This window comes from Ciconia boyciana, chromosome 10 (assembly GCF_034638445.1).
Source record: "Ciconia boyciana chromosome 10, ASM3463844v1, whole genome shotgun sequence".
Taxonomy (NCBI): Eukaryota; Metazoa; Chordata; class Aves; order Ciconiiformes; family Ciconiidae; genus Ciconia; species Ciconia boyciana.
Window position 1 is genome coordinate 31,528,251 of NC_132943.1, and position 15,927 is coordinate 31,544,177.

General features: G+C 43.5%; 1 protein-coding gene across 8 annotated transcripts in view; it reads left to right on the top strand.

Moving 5' to 3' along the window:
- Window positions 1–64: 64 nt before the first annotated feature.
- The window catches only part of ORC2 (origin recognition complex subunit 2), a 32,188-nt gene continuing 16,325 nt past the window's right edge, over window positions 65–15,927 (top strand). For all 8 annotated transcript variants that reach the window (XR_012044280.1, XR_012044285.1, XR_012044281.1 and 5 more), the window contains exons 1-15: window positions 65–407; window positions 1,408–1,551; window positions 1,861–1,947; window positions 3,269–3,358; window positions 4,121–4,152; window positions 5,442–5,499; window positions 6,403–6,587; window positions 7,218–7,316; window positions 9,021–9,130; window positions 11,198–11,330; window positions 11,731–11,827; window positions 13,457–13,603; window positions 14,199–14,370; window positions 14,708–14,769; window positions 15,549–15,667. Coding sequence is in view for 1 of the 8 variants with exons in the window: in XM_072874117.1 (XP_072730218.1) it covers window positions 317–407; window positions 1,408–1,551; window positions 1,861–1,947; window positions 3,269–3,358; window positions 4,121–4,152; window positions 5,442–5,499; window positions 6,403–6,587; window positions 7,218–7,316; window positions 9,021–9,130; window positions 11,198–11,330; window positions 11,731–11,827; window positions 13,457–13,603; window positions 14,199–14,370; window positions 14,708–14,769; window positions 15,549–15,667 (1,626 nt within the window). In the remaining 7 variants the exon portion in view is untranslated. The remainder of the gene's footprint in view (window positions 408–1,407; window positions 1,552–1,860; window positions 1,948–3,268; window positions 3,359–4,120; window positions 4,153–5,441; window positions 5,500–6,402; window positions 6,588–7,217; window positions 7,317–9,020; window positions 9,131–11,197; window positions 11,331–11,730; window positions 11,828–13,456; window positions 13,604–14,198; window positions 14,371–14,707; window positions 14,770–15,548; window positions 15,668–15,927) is intronic.

Sequence of the window (15,927 nt, forward strand, 5' to 3'; positions counted from 1 at the left end):
TTCCGCCGGCGGCGGGGGCGGGACAGAAAAGAGGGTGCGGATTGGACGAGGCCTATGTCAGTCAAGACGTGGCGGCGGCGTTCAGTGCTCGCCTCGCTCGCCCTCACGCAAGGGCGGTGGAGTCGCCCGGTGCCTGGCACGTGAACCCGCTTCCGTCTCCTGCTGCCGCCGCAGGGGGCGGCCGGGAGCCCGCGGAGGGGGCGGGAGCCCGAGGCCCGGGCCCTCCGGAGGGCGGCGCGGTGAGGCGGAGGACAGTTGCGACGGGATTGGGCGGAGCCTACGTGGCTGAGCCGGGGGTGCTTGCAGGGCGCCCGCCATGAGCCAGCCGGAGGGGAAGGGTAGCGGCGCCCTGGAGGTGAAGTTCGTGCCCGACGAGGAGGTCCTGAAGCACATTGCTGACGACGCAGGTACAGCCGTGCCGGGGCAGCGCCCAGCGCGGCGCCGCCCGCTGCTCCCAGGGCGCTGGGAGAGGGGTCCGAGCAGCCGCGGCGCCTCCCGGGAAGGGAGCCCTTCTCCAACACCCGGGGCGGCTGAGTGCCTTGGCCGGGCTGCAGGCAGGATGAGGCCTTCAGCGTCGTTCTCCGGCTGCCTCTTCCGCGGTTCATTTCTGTCCCGTCCCGACACATGGAAAGGGGCAGCTGCGGCACCGTGGCAAGTGCCCTCAGCTGAAGGTGGTGTGGATACCAGCTCTCGATAGTAGCTTCCCCAACAGCAACGTGTGTGTGAGGGCCTGGGAGAGGGGGCACAAATAGCCTGGTTAACTTCCCGACCCCGGACGTGGTTAAACACACAGAGAATCAAATCGGAACGAGGTTCGAGGTGGTTGCTACATGAGTCTTTTGCTGCAGTTTTGACTACTTTTAAGGTTGGGAACCTCTGGAGATGCTTGAACCTTGCGCGTACAAGGTACAGAGCACCCTGATCTGACTTTGCTGTTGGTCCTGCTTTGAGCAGAAGGTCAGACAGATGGTCTCCAGAGGTCTCTCGGCCTAAATTCTCCCATGAGTGTACTGACAGCCTATAGGCCAGGTCTTTTCCACTTGCTCGCTTTTGCTAGGGAAGATAGGGGGATGCCAAATACTATCCCCTTTGCATGCAATTTGATACTTCTATGTGTGTGTCACTGCCATTTCTCCCAAACTGTGGAAGCTGGTGTGTGCTGAAGTGGGGATCTTGTCCTCATGGACTGCAGGGGCCAGCTTTTGTGGTAAAGGAGGGACTAATGGCTGCAGGGTCAGCTGACCACCAGGGCACAGACCAGCTATTCTTTAGTAGGACATCTTTTCAGCGTTGTATTCGTTTAGTGATTTGCACAACAGGAACTTCGTCTCTGAATGGGGTAGCTGCATACTACTGCAATAGAAATAATGAAATAGCAGGAGGTTAAAGCTTTTATTGCAATCCTAGGTATTAAAGTACGGAAGGACAAGACTCACCTGACAGTCAGTGTGAAGAGGTTTGTGAAGAAGCTTGAGAATATTTCAGACGATGAAGCTCAGGAAATCCTGGAAGAGAAGAACTATGTTGCTGCTCTTGGAATATGTGCCCAAGGTATTAGCAGGGGAAGACTTAACACAGCTGTTAAGTCTGTTAACACAGACTTCAGGAAATGCTTGCAGTATCAGGGTTGTACAATGTTGATGAAATTGCTTTTGAGGGCTGACCAGCTCTGGCTGTACTTGTGGTAGCAGGTAGAGGAGAGGATAATGATTCTAGGATTTTATTATGATATTTATTTCATAACACCTGCAATATAAAGAATCCTTTGAGCCAAATAGTAAAATGTTGTGTTCCATTTTCCTTGGGTTGGGAATATACCAGTGCTTTTTAAATAGCTACAAGTAACATTTCTTTTCACAGATCCAGTGGGAAATGGTTCAAGTGTAAGTGGTAGTGAAGTTTACTCATTCCAGACTCCCAAATGCTCCAGCAAAATGGCAGAGCTGGGTATGTTTTTCTCTTTCTTCTTTCATTCTTGCTCTGGCTGTGCTCTTTTTTTGAGTACTCTGTTAACATGATTTGTCACTTCTCTTTATTCAAAAGATATGTTTGCAGTATTTCAATAGCTTTTAGCTGGCTCTGAATCAGTGTTCCTCAGAAACAAAAGCACAGGGCTAGGACAAAGCAAAGGCATGGTGGGGATAAGAAACACAGATAATAAACAAACACATAAGAAAAAGCAGAAGCTTCTTAATGCTGGGAGAAAGTCTGTGTGTAAGTGCCAAAGGATGACAGGGGTTTTATTTCTGTAACTTAGAAGGATCTGAGAATAGCTCATTATGTAGCAAAGAGTCAAAAAAAGGCAGTATTATCTTTGTGTGTCAGGGGATTTCTCCTACTCAAAGTGTCTTAGCGTGCTTGCTAGGCTAACTGTGGACTTAGGAGAAGCAAGCAGAAAGTGGCAGTTCTGGAGAGGGTGGGCTGTTCTGGTTCAAAAAAGATGCTTGAGCCCGGCCGCCACTACGTTTCTTCTCACTTGAAGAGTCTTTGTGTGCCCAGCACCATCTGAACTTCATTAGTATTTAGCTGTCATGGCTACTGATATATCCTACAAAGGATGATCCAGGGGAGAGGGGTCATCCTTCTGTATCACTATACAGAAAGTGCTTTCCGTACCTCTTTACTTCTTCTCTGGACTTCTACTGTGTCTTGGGAGGTTGTGTGTTTCTTACACCTCCTTCTGCAGCAAGGTAGGTTTCACTGGTGCTCCCTCCTGGAGCCATGACTCAGTTTGAAAACTGAGGCAAGTCATACGATGGAACACTGGTTTTCTTGAGGGACTGTTAGCAGGATATGGTTAGCTTTCCATATTCAGATCAGTGATTCAACTTCAGCTTCTGCAGGTAAGTAGTAGGAAGAGGTAAATAGAATACAAGAACCCGCCTCCTGGGGAACTGATGTGTTTGCTATACCTGATGCTCCACTATGTCCAGTTGAGCAGTTTTAAAGGACTAAGTGAGCATGACCAAACATTGCTTTGATTCAAAGACGTGTGGTCTCCCAGGGAGCAAAGCATGCTCTGCCGTTGCCTCTGCTATACTTGTAAAATGAATTAACTGAGGAGTTCAGTCTTTGAAAACCTTTGTTAAGGATTACATTCACCATTAGTGTTAGAAAAAAAAAAGGAAGTATCTGGTGCGCTTCCTGAAATAGCTAGGAAATTAATACTTAGAGAGTGTTTCAGGTGTATGGCTCCATGGCTGACCAGCTAGAGCTGCGAGTTTTGTACCTGACGTGAAACTTCTTCCCTTCCCCCTATTTCCTACAGCTTCTGAATTAGCCCAGACACCAGGGCAGAGTGTTGCACCTGATCACTCCGAGTGCCCTGAGAAAACAACCAAAATCCTTCAAAGCAGCAGTAAGTCCTGTGATGCTTTGGGGAACTGAAGCTGAGTGAATGGGGGTTATGTTTCTATTTGGGTGGTGGAGTGGATGCTTGAGTGCCAGCTTCTGTCACGCTTGAGTATTCTAGTCAGCTTAACACTGTAGACTGAACTGCTTGGTATGCGTGGCCTCTGGTTCACCTGGGTGTCATATTTTATTCTGCCCTGCTGGTGTAGAGAAAACAGGAACTTCTTTCTCATGTGTTGCTGTGACACTTAATTATTTCCTCTGTGTTCAACAGAAATGCTTGCACTTGAGAGAGTTATGATGTGTTGAGCACCAAATGGGTGGGATTGTGTGGGTGTTCATGTGTGAAGTCACACTTTATTATATAATATTCAAGTACCCAGTGCTGTAGGGAGAAATACAGGTGGGAGAAGTTGGTGCAGGTCAACACTGGCAAGAGAGTGTACTTTGTGCTCAGAAATGGAATCTGATGTGCTCAGGGAGAGGACGTTAGCTCATTTTTCAGCCTCTTCCCTCCTGCTGATGGCCTCCCAAAGCTGTGACCAGAATTAAAAGCTGCCTTCTGTGGTAATAACATTGACTGTGTCTTTGTTCTCTCCTTGCCTACCTGTGAGGAACTAGAGGCTTCCCTCATAGGATTAACCACCCAGGGAGCTGATATTCAGGGAGTGTACCTTTGAATAGTGAATGCCTGTTTTTCTAATGGACTATCTTGTGCCACTGTTGAAAATATGCAGTACTCTGAACAATGCTGTTTCTTGCTTTGCAGAACATTCAAGTTCAAACAAAGTGCAGCAGAGGGTGAGTGACGACTCTACCTTGCTTGGGGTTTTTTGGTGGGGTTTGTTTTTTTTTCTTCCCACTTTTAAAACTTGAACTGGCCAGTTACTACAGTTCTGGAAAGGAAGGACCTTGAATAGCCTCATCCACAGTACAGATGTCTTTCCTAATCCAGCTGGGCAGGAGTAACTCAAGTGAGAACCAGAGCTACCGTTAATCAGGACTACGGGATTTAGAGTCAGTGGGCAAATAGTGGGTTTGACAACTTAATTAGCATGGGTGGAGACTATTTCCTTGCATCACACCAATGAGGATGTTAGACAATCCCATAATACGCAGTTAAACTCATAGCTTTCCAGTTTCTCATCAAAGGAAGAAACAGCCTTAATTGTAAAGAGTGCTTTAGAACAGGAATTCAAGAACTGTGGTGCTGTTCAGTTTCTTACTTTAGCATTTGTTTACAAAAAATAAATTGTGATAACGGGGGGGATGTAAGTTGATGTCATCTTTTGTGATGCTACAGAGAGGTACAGTCCTGAACTGCCAGTTGTGGTGGTTATAAAGAGAGTGCTGTGAAACAGTTGGCTTTCTAAAATGGTATAGCATCATACTAGAAATGTGTGCACAGCTTTTCTGGTATAAGGTTCCAGGATGAGATATGGCTGTAAGAGATGCTGTTTTGGGATGCCATGTTCACTCCTTGATGATTTCACGTCCAGTTTGACGGGATTAACAAAAGTGTTTCCTAAGTATTGCAGACTTGATCTGGTGACCGAGTCAGGCGTCTACCTTACACATATGTAAGGAAGATGTGCCACTACAACTTGATGAGCCCAGGCAGCTTGGGTTCCCGTTGCTGTACTACTTCTGGGCTTAGTATTCTGAGTGGTCTTCTGCCATTCTGGTAGTTGTTTTCATAGTGGACTTTGAAATGACTTTGAGTAGACAGTGTAATGTGGAAGATGACTGCTGTGGGGAGCCAAAGCATTTCCAGTTTGTCATTGCTTCGGTTTGACTCTTCCTGAGGGGCCAAGATTGGCATCTTGGTTGGAGATTTCATGGTTTTCTACCCTCTGTCTTGGGACATTAGTTGAAAGAATTAAGCCCCTTTTGGAACCTGATCCTGCTCCCCTGTAGCTCTGAATGGCAAAACAAGAACTCTCCATACTTATTGCCTCTGCTTTCCCCGTTTCTTGTGGGTTGAAATAGCTTGGAAATGTAACCTGATTCTACTCTTTGCTTGACAGAGGGCTGTTTTGAGGGCGTATATGTTTCTTCTTCTAACGCATGTTTTTTCTTTGCTGTTACAGAGTAAAAAGAAAGAATTTGTGTCTACCACACCTTACAGACTCAGAAAGAGGCTAGCAGGTAAAGCTCAACCTTTGCAGTCAGCTCCCGCGGTCACTGAGGCACTGTGTTCAGAGGAGAGTGTTTCTTCTGGTGGGCTTCTGCCTGTAGTAGCAGTCTGACTGAAGCAATGTGATTCATCGTGTAGAGCATGTAGAAATGTCCTTAAGGAAATCTGTGTAGACCTTTTCCCTACTACAGGTTGCTACTTAGGTAAGGGGTGAAAGAGTTAGAAGCACTAAGTTGCTGAACTTCAGTAACATGATCAGAAGAGATAAAACTCTCAGTAATCTGACCTATGCTGACAGTTAAGTCTGGCACAATTGCTTGAACCAAGTCATAAAACTTTTTGATGATGGCTGGGACATTCATGGTAAAGTATTTCCAATAACTGGTTGGCTATGTGTGCTCAGAATGAATGCAGAGGAGAGTTTAGCGCATGGCGTTTCATGTTCTATTTCTGCTTTTTCTGTTGAGGGACCAAGACTGAGCCGGATTCCATCTGTGCTCTTTAATCAACATTACTAACAGAGGTCTTTTACAAAACCTTTTTTGCAGGGTGTGACCCATAAGATACTCAGCCTGCATGACTGGCATTTGGGAAAACTGACGTAGAGATGCTAAGAGAAATAGGGAATTCCATTGTCCATTTTTAGTCACCTTTTTATGGTAGGATTATGCTTCTTAGTTGGTATCAAGGAGCAAGCTTTACTAAACAATAATTTGTGAGCCTAGAACTGGGAAAGAAATGGCTATGTGTGTTTGCAGTCCTCTTAAGCATTGATTTTACTTTTCTGTGAAATATATTTAAGAATCATATGCTTGAAAAACATCTAGAGAATGTATGTGAGAGAGCGAGGTGGTACAAAATGTGTTCTGTGTAAGAAGTTGTTGCTAGCTTTTAACCTTAAATCTATGCTCTAGCTCCAGATCCCTATTTAGAAAGTGAGAGTGAGTATTCTGCTTCCTGCTCAGAGGAGGAGGATGAGGAAGACCAGAAAGAAGTCGGCACTGTTTTATCAGGTCGAAAGACCCCAGCAAAAACTAAGGCTGCATCTACGCCACTTCCCAGAAACATCCTAGCCAAAAAAATTAAGGAGGACAAGATGGTGAGTGTGTAGAAAATACACCCCTGAGCTAGCAAGCATGAAGGGATGTTTAGTGACAATAAGCTGTCAGTGACCACACCTGACTGTGGGGAAGAACTGCTAGACTCATTTCAAACCAAATGAGCTGGGCTGGCTTTTGCTGTGCTTCTGAGCAATCCTTACTGGACAGGCATGTGAGCCTGTGGGCTAATCTAGTCTGTATCCTCAGCAGCTCCGGAAGGAGAAGTTCTAAGATGTCCATGAAGCAGGAGACCTTGTACTGAGAAAAGATGAAGAAATTGACCCCTATAGCACCAAAAGAACAACAACATTACTTTCTGGCTTGGTGTTCAGCTTTGTTTTCTGATTTCCTTCCAGCACCAGGGATCCCCACACCCCCTTGGAATTATTGCTATGTTCTGCTCTCTCAGAATCTGTTTTCTGTCTCTGTCTTCAGGAAAGAACCATCTGACTAGGTTAGCTTTGGCAGAATGCTACTGTAGAAGCCATTTTTGCAAACATGTTCTGGCTTTCTATTCATCCTTGCTCTATGTCTCATATTGGCCATCTTCAGACATGTTTGCGGGTGCAAAGGGAGAGGGGTAACTTGATAGCAGGAGGAGTGTGGCTGATCTTGCTGTCCCTTTTTAGAGCAACCTGGTGGAGGAATACTTTGAAGCTCACAGTAGTTCCAAAGTGCTCACTTCAGACCGAACGCTGCAGAAGTTGCGGAAAAAAAGATTGAATCAGGTACGCTTCATAGTGAATCACACAACTCTCGGGGCTTTTGGTTTCTTTGATGAAGATTTCACTCATCAAAATTTCCTGATGTTGCTATTTTCACTTTATTTTTGCTGATTACATTCTCGGTGATAACGCTGATTTAGGTAGCATTTTAAGCTTTATATGTCTCCTGCTGCTGCTCTGAGCAGGCACAGTGCCCAGTTGTTTGAACCTGGGACAATAGGGAAAATGCAGGGAGAAGGCACTATCAGGTGAGCAGATAGTTGAAAGCTGCAGTTACCACAACAGGTTAAAGTTTGCTTTTGGGGGAGGAGAAGAGGGAGAAGCAGAGTTGTAGAGACCTGCCTTAAAAATTATCACCAAAACCACGTTTTTGTCAATGAAATGCTTAGGGGAATTACAAGCTGTCTTGACTGTTTATGTGTAGAGGAAATGGAGAGAGCCCTTTTCATCTGAGCACTACTGGGTCAAGCCATGTGCAGGACTGGGACAGCTCTAAATGTTGTCACCTAGTTTGTGAAATGCACTTTGTCCCCTTCCAGTTCCTAAGAGACAGGAACGGTCTAATTGTGGTGAGTGAATTACTGTGGTTTTTTTTCCATATGCCACTTCTACTAGACAGTTCAAAGCAAGCAGTTGCACCCTACAGAGACGGGTGCACAAGGACAGGTGCCAGGGAAGCATGTAAAATACTTGGAGCTCTTGTGTCTATGACTGCTTTTTGCACCCATCTGTGTTTTAAAAGATGGCATATATGCAGATTGCCTGATGCCTGCTGTTGTCTGGAATTGGTACCCAGAGAAACATCTGGATTCTTAACAAGTTCTTTCATAACAGCTCTGGAAGGAAATAAAGGCTTTCAGTATTAAATCTACTGCTGGCTCTAAAGTAATTGAAGGCTTAGCAGTTCTGTCTCTCAGTGCTTTATGTTTGTCTGATAGGTTGCAGCTGTCTTTGTGTTCTTTCCAGAGTAAACTGTCTTCTACTGCAAGGGATTGGAAAGCAAAGCTGTTAAAATTGAAGAGAAAGGGAGGCCAATGTAGATTTGATGCCATTTGTCATGCTACTGTGCTGTTTAAACATCAACATCCCAGCATATCTTTAAAGCTGAATTAATCCTTTGATTCTTGATGCTTTTGGAATGATACTTTTTCTACATTTAGCTGTCAGCTCTGCAAATGATTTCCTGCTGTATTTCTTTTTTTAAGATGATGTTTGTGAGCATTCTCTTGTATTGTATATTCTTGTATTGTATATTCTTGTATTGTATATTCTCTTGACAAACACATGAACCATTGCTAAGCATGTCGATTGGAGCCCTTGCTCCTGTGAGCGGGGTTGTGATGTTAGTATCTTCCTGGTACAGTGCTTGGTGCTGTGTAAGCTCTGAGTGTATCCATTATTTCAGTAGCAGTTTTCCCATGCTCAGGAGGAAGAGATAAAACACAGTGCGGTATCAGTTCTAGTCCTAGTCTGGCTGCCATTTCCCATAATAAGGTTACTTAATCTCTGCTTTGTTTCTCCAGTAAAAAAACTGTGCTTAGAGGGGTCTTCATGGAAAAAAACCCACTAATTGAATGCACTGTCAGTGAAAACTATTCTGCTCCTTAGCTAGAAAGCATACTAGAGGGGTATTTGTAAGGACTCCAGATAGATGTCTTGGTTTTTCTCAGCTTTGAATGACTGTTGCCTTACTCTTTCTCAACACAGCAAACACTGCATGACCTTTTGAAAAAAGCTCCCCTTGCCTATGCTGCTGAAATTAAAGAGCTAAACCAGCAACATGAGTCCCTGTTTTCCAAGTGGATGCTGCAATTACAGTAAGTATCCAGTGAGAATCACTGAAGAAGCCTAGTAAATAGGCACTGCCAGTAAACTTACCCTCATGTCAACAACATCACGTGGATGAGTTAAGGAGCAAATTTTTTTCTTTGACCAATTGCTTAAATTTAAAATTAGGTGACATTAATTTAGTATGTTTCCTGTAGACCAAATCATATCTGACTTAACTCCTTCAGCTGAATGCCTGAAGTTAAGTGAGGTTGCATTCTGCCTGGCTAGTTTGTCTCTGCCTCTGTAAACCAAGCTAGAGAACATTCACAAACAGGGAACATGAATGATGAGAAAGTGTCCTTTGTGAACAATCAGTTTTGTTTACAGCAGCGTAGTTGGTAGTGAGTAGCCCACCACCAATTTCTTCAGTATGTGGCTGTCCCCAGTGGTGTACCAGTTAACTTTGAATGCCTATGATACCTAATGATCTAGGCACGAAGAAACCTTAATGCTTCTGGAAACATTAGCAGTTGTTGTGGTTTAACCCCAGTTGGCAACTAAGTACCACACAGCTGCTTGCTCACACACACACACACACACACACCCCCACCCCCCTGGTGGGATGGGGGAGAGAATCGGGGAAAAAAAAACACAGTAAAACCTGTGAGTTGAGATAAAGAGTTTAATAGGACAGCAGAGGAAGATAAAATAATGATAAAATAATATACAAAACAAGTGATGCACAATCCAGTTGCTTACCACCCGCTGACTGATGCCCAGCCTGTCCCTGAGCAGCGATCGCTGCTCCCCGGCCAACTTCCCCAAGTTTATATACTGAGCATGATGTCATGTGGTATGGAATAGCCCTTTGGCCAGTTTGGGTCAGCTGTCCTGGCTGTGCCCCTCCCAGCTTCTTGTGCATCTGGAAGAGCACGGGAAGCTGAAAAGTCCTTGACTAGTGGAAGCACTACTTAGCAACACCTAAAACACCAGTGTGTTATCAACATTATTCTCATCCTAAATCCAAACCACACTACTATACCAGCTACTAGGAAGAAAATTAACTCTATCCCAGCTGAAACCAGGACAGCAGTATAAATTTTATCTGGGTTTGTGTGTATCTTCATGGGAAGGAGAAAAGAGTAAGCATCCAGGCAAGCAAATGGGGAACTATAGAAAGCTGTAAGATTCTGAAGCGCCTTAGAGGAGGCAGGCCACCAGCTCTGAAGTTAAGTGTTGAGGCAGGAGCAGATGTTGGTGAGGAGAAAGCCCCTTGGAAGCTTTGCAAGGGAGTGGAGAATAAAGAAATTTGTGGTCCATGGGGAATGAAAGAGCATACGAAAAAGACATTAGCTTTGAAAGTTGGAGAGTTGCAAGAGGAGGAGTTCTCTGTGCCTCAGTGCTCTGGGCAAATGGTTAGAGATGTATGTGGCAGGGTAGAAGGAACAAATCCATAGATGATACTGAAATCAGTGACAGTTGTTGAACACCTTACCTTTGCCCAATGCTATTTGAGTGCTTTCTCATCAAGATGATGCTTTTCCTGCTTCTCAAAAATAAACAAAGTTCTGTGATTCCCTACCATGTTCTCTTTATGCTTTCCTGCCTCTTTCTCTGTGGAACAATTAGGATAAGAAAGAGATACAAGAATCGTTTAATTTTGCTTTGAAATTGTGCCTGCGGATCAGAGTAGAAAAACACTATGAAGGCTTGCTTTTTTTCTTGTAATTGCTGTGACCCATGGTAAACATTTAATATAATCACTGGTGAGGGGGTGAATGTGAACGCTGTTTACTGTTCGTTATCTGAAGTTGCAGATCTGGTCTCATATTCTTGGACAATACCATTTTCTTCCATAGATGTTTTGCTAAATTTGTAGGCCTCCAGGCTGTTAAAACACTTCTTTTACTAGGATGTACATGCCACATTTCAGATTTCTTCCAGCTAACCTTATATGTCAGCTGTGAGCTGGAGTTGCGTGGTAAGCCTGGAGTTGATGAAACATGAAATTTTTAGAGGCAAGATTGCAGTGGGTCATTTTGCTTAATGAATGTATGAACCTAAAAAGGGACTTGTACTTTTTTGACTCAGTGTATTTGCTCCCTTTTCTGCAGCTTGGGTTTCAATATTGTGCTTTATGGACTGGGCTCAAAGCATGATTTGTTAGAGAAGTTTCGTACCTCTGTGCTCCAGGATTCTGTTCACCTTGTGGTTAATGGATACTTCCCTAGCATCACTGTGAGATCTGTAAGTGTGGGAAAAGCCTATGGGTTTACCTAATCATCCTGTGTTACAGATACCTCTAAAGTCTTTTGATGTAAAATGTTAAGCAAACCTGCTGCATCCTATAGCAGCAGACTCTTGAATGAAGAGCAGTTCCTATCTCTCTCTTAAGAGTTTAAAGAAATTAGCCCATGCATTTTCCAAGGAATTGCAGTAATTCCCATCATTAATAGATACTCATCAGTGTAAAGCCTTATTTTATGTCACTGTTTTGAAAAGGTGTAGAAATTTTTGGTTTATGTTGACTGTTTTGGGGATTTGATGGTAAAATCCCCATGACAGTCCAGGGCTCAGTTTCAGATTTTCTGCACTAGGTCCTTCAGTGCCAGAGCCCTTCAGAAGGGACTGCTATTTTATTTTTCAGATTCTCAACTCCATCACAGAGGAGGTACTGGACCATATAGGGACCTTTCGCAGCCCCCTTGACCAACTTGAATTCATCATTAAAAGGTTTAAAGAAGGTAAAATAACTAACTTCATACATAAAAATGTTAAGCGTCCACTTACTGTTAGGAGAGCCTGGACGTTTTCTTTCCTCACAGTTTTCATACGTGCAATTACAGTTTCTTAGTTTATTGTAGCTAGTATACTTTCTTGCTTGTAATTTATGCCACATATATGAAAACATATATGTACCCTGAATATATGTGTACATGATCCCAAGCTGTTACCTCAGTCAGTCACACACTAAGTTCTCTAGAAAGGAAAGGAGGAAGGCACAAGTGTTCTAACAAGGCAGAGGCTCCTCAACCCTTTGGCAAACAAATGCTCATTTCTCTTGCATTTAGCACAGTGCCTATGTGCATTATTTACATGGTGTTTCTGTAGCCACATGTTTCCTGGTGGAAGACAGGATAGGTAAACTCCAGCTACATGAGGGAAGATGGTTCTTAAGTGGCTGCTTGAGGACCTGATATAAACCTCACTGAAATCAACAGAACAAAGAACTCGCAAACAATTTGGAATGACAGTTGCTGACAGATATGAAGTCCTTTGAGCTCCTCTGGAAAATCACGGCCTGAGGGTCTTTCCATACATTTCAGTATAGGCTGGATTAAGGCTTAAATGTACATGGTTTAGTGGAATGGTCATTTAAATTTAATATATGCAAATACTGACATTAAGATGAAATAAAGGACAGCAGTGTCAAACAAGCAGGTTAGAATAGGGTTCAAAAGCAAAATTAAACAGGTATTGCCACACAGAATGCATGCTGAATTCTTTTTGAATGTCCATCTTACTGCTTGTGTATACGTACACAAACTGCCATGGAATCTTAATTGTGCATGGTGTTGGTGTTTAAGTGTTTACATTCTGTTTTCCATCATTACCTTATGACTATTTCTGGTGGCATTAAGTAAAAAGACTGACTTCAGGTGGTACCCACCTGAATCTACATAAATCAGTCTTGTGTAGTATGCTATAGCCGATCTGACTGGAAGTCTGAGGAACCTTTGTTTTCCATTGGCAGCCAAGTATGTATTCATTTGCACAAAAACTGGCTACAGTTCCAGAATTGTTTCTGGACTCAGGAAATAGCTGTTCCCAGGGATTAGTACGGCAGCAACAAGCTAGCTGGAAATTTTAACATCTACTGTTTGCATTATCCAAGCTAAGTCTTTGTAACTTCCTTTGAGGACTCAGTGGGAAAGATTTCCAATAAAGTTAGTATGCTTTGGATCCAACCCTGAATAGTAAATGCATTTTCATTGTGTGAGGAGGAGCTTAATAAAATACATTTGAATGACCTTGAATCGCAGGACTAAAAGTCATAGCTAAAAGGGCAATTCCTGGTAAAGCCATGAGCAAGTGGAAAGTGGGTTATAAGAGAAAAGCTTAAACTGCAAAAAGAACTGTTGCTGTGATGAGAACTGCGATACAGTGAATTGAGAAAAAGCCTTTTAGGTGCTCAGAAACACTGAGTGTGGGATAGAGATCAAAGTAAGCTGTACAAGGAAAGTGATTTGATATTGGAGTGATGAATATGGAGCCTGATGGAATAGACTTGTCCTAGGCTGGACTGGGAATGGGAAACGACTTTGTGTGCAGTTTCTTTGATTGGTTCTCTGCTGTTTTTTCTGACCTTGCAGATTCATCTTTAGAGCTCTATGTCCTTGTTCATAACCTGGACAGCCAGATGTTGAGAGGAGAAAGAAGTCAGCAGATCCTTGCACAGTTATCCTCTCTGCCTAGGATTTACCTCATTGCCTCTATTGATCACATCAATGCTCCTCTCAGTAAGTCCCCTTGGGCCTGATGTAGCAAAGAGAGAAGAATCTGTGTTCTACCTTGGGGCTGCTGAGCATGTTTGATAAGCTCATGTATTACTGTTGATGTGCCAAATAGATCTGGTGATGTATGTATGGTGGTAGCAGCTAGAAGCCCTGACTGGGACTGTGGCTGTGTTGAACCAGAACTCTATAAAGATACTGAGCACTACCAGTCACTGATCTAGTATACAAATAGACCCAAGCTTCTGCCACCCTTTGATTTAGGGACTTACTGAAATGGAGATTGGATGTTATGTCTGTCATTGCATCTAAACAATTTTGTTTATCAGCCAGAAATTCTTTGCACACTGCTGACTCTGAAAGGATTACAGTATATCTATGAAGCTGGTATGAAAAAGGGATGTGTGCAAATGTTTTGTTGCAGAGAATTTGTCTTGGTTGAACTGCAAGTATCTTGATGTATGTACTGTGCATTTCACAAGCATACATTGTTTCCTCAAATCCTACAGTAGAACTAAGTACATTTTCATATTGCTTATTTAACACCTTAGAAAAGTTAAATCTCCCAATTCTGTCTGCTCTTTCTTTTCTCTCTGTCTAGTGTGGGATCAGGCAAAGCTAAGCCTCTACAACTGGCTTTGGTATGAAACAACCACATTTAATCCTTATGTGGAAGAAACGTCTTATGAGAACTCACTTTTAGTACAACAATCTGGATCTTTGGCTTTGAGCTCCCTAACACATGTCCTGCGCAGTCTTACTCTCAATGCCAGGTAAGACACTGTTATACTTCATAGTAGCACTTGCTGAGGATCCAGTCCTTACTAGGGTACTCTGGTCTACACCTAGCAGGCGGCAATCCCTGTTTTCTGACAACAATGTTCAAGATGAAGATGGTAGGACCTGGGTTCCAACCGATTGGTTACTTTAAATGAATAGCATTTGGATAGCAAGCCTTGTCCAGTGACGAGATTCATGCACAAAGTCCTGGTCATGAGGGAAAAATCAGTTAATACTTTCTAATGATGGGTTTTTTTGGGTTTTGGGTTTGGTTTGTGGTTTGTTTTTTTTTTTTTTCTTTTGACTTTCCCCTCTCCTCTTTTCACATAGGGGGATATTTAGACTGCTTGCTCAGTACCAGCTGGAGAACAAGGACAACCCATCTTATCCAGGTCTGTACCCATCTTTTCTCATCTGTTTGGGGTGTTGCCGTTGGCAGCCCAGTCACAGTGGCACTGGCTTTGATATGCAGATCACCAGCAACAGAAGTGCTGTAACTGTTGGCTCAGTGAGACTCAGTGGCGTAGACTGTCTTTCTAGTGGTACTGTGTCCGACTCTGACAGGAAATCAATAAACTGGCTGGTTCTGAAGGACCTTCTCTTACTGTTGTCTGCTTTGATGTTTAGACATAACTGAGACCATTCATGGGGGACTGTGGAGTTAAAAAATTAAAATAAAGGAATAATATGAATTTGCATAATTAGCACTTAAAGGACCAGGGAAAGGCAGGAGATTCTGTTCCCATGCTGCTCCTATCTAAGTGACTTCTGATGTGTCCCTACTTTGTAGGATACATGTGGAATATTCTGTCACTGTCTCTAACAGGTGCTACAGAGGATATGAATAACATGTTAATGGTAAAGGAAGGTGGAAGTAAGATAGAGGAGTTGGAAATTAAGAGAGATTAACCATATTGGGAAGTGCACTTAAAGTGCTATTAAAATTCCATTAGGCAAACAGGGTGACTGGAACATTAATTCAGCTGTTTTCCATGAATTACTGAAATATTAGCTTGGCTGTATACTTTAAAGAAGTGATGATGATATTGTAGCCACTGTGGTCTAAGCCAAAGCAAGATTTGTAGGTGGAGATAATATGTGTTGTTAGACCTGGAAAAATCTGACAATCTTACCACTTCGATTTCTTGTTCTTGCCTTTTTTTATCTCCAGGCCTGTCTTTCCAAGACTTCTACCAGCAGTGTCGGGAGGCATTCCTTGTGAACAGTGACCTGACACTCAGGGCACAGCTGACAGAATTCAGGGACCACAAGCTCATCCGGACCAAGCGGGTGAGTTGGGGAAAGAAGATGATTCTGGGTATTCAGCCACCTTAAACAAAAAAGATGCTTGCTTGCTATTAAGTATCCCTAAGACACCACTCTGCAGCTCACAGTGAGGCTGTATTGTTTGAAGCACCTAGGAACTAGCAAAGGGCTGAAATTCTGTAATTGCAGCTCTTTCCATGCCTCCAATTTGTCAACGCTGTTTACATGGATAGGGGGCTGTAAAAATGCAGTGTGCTTTGGTTACTCAGCAACCTACAGGTCTC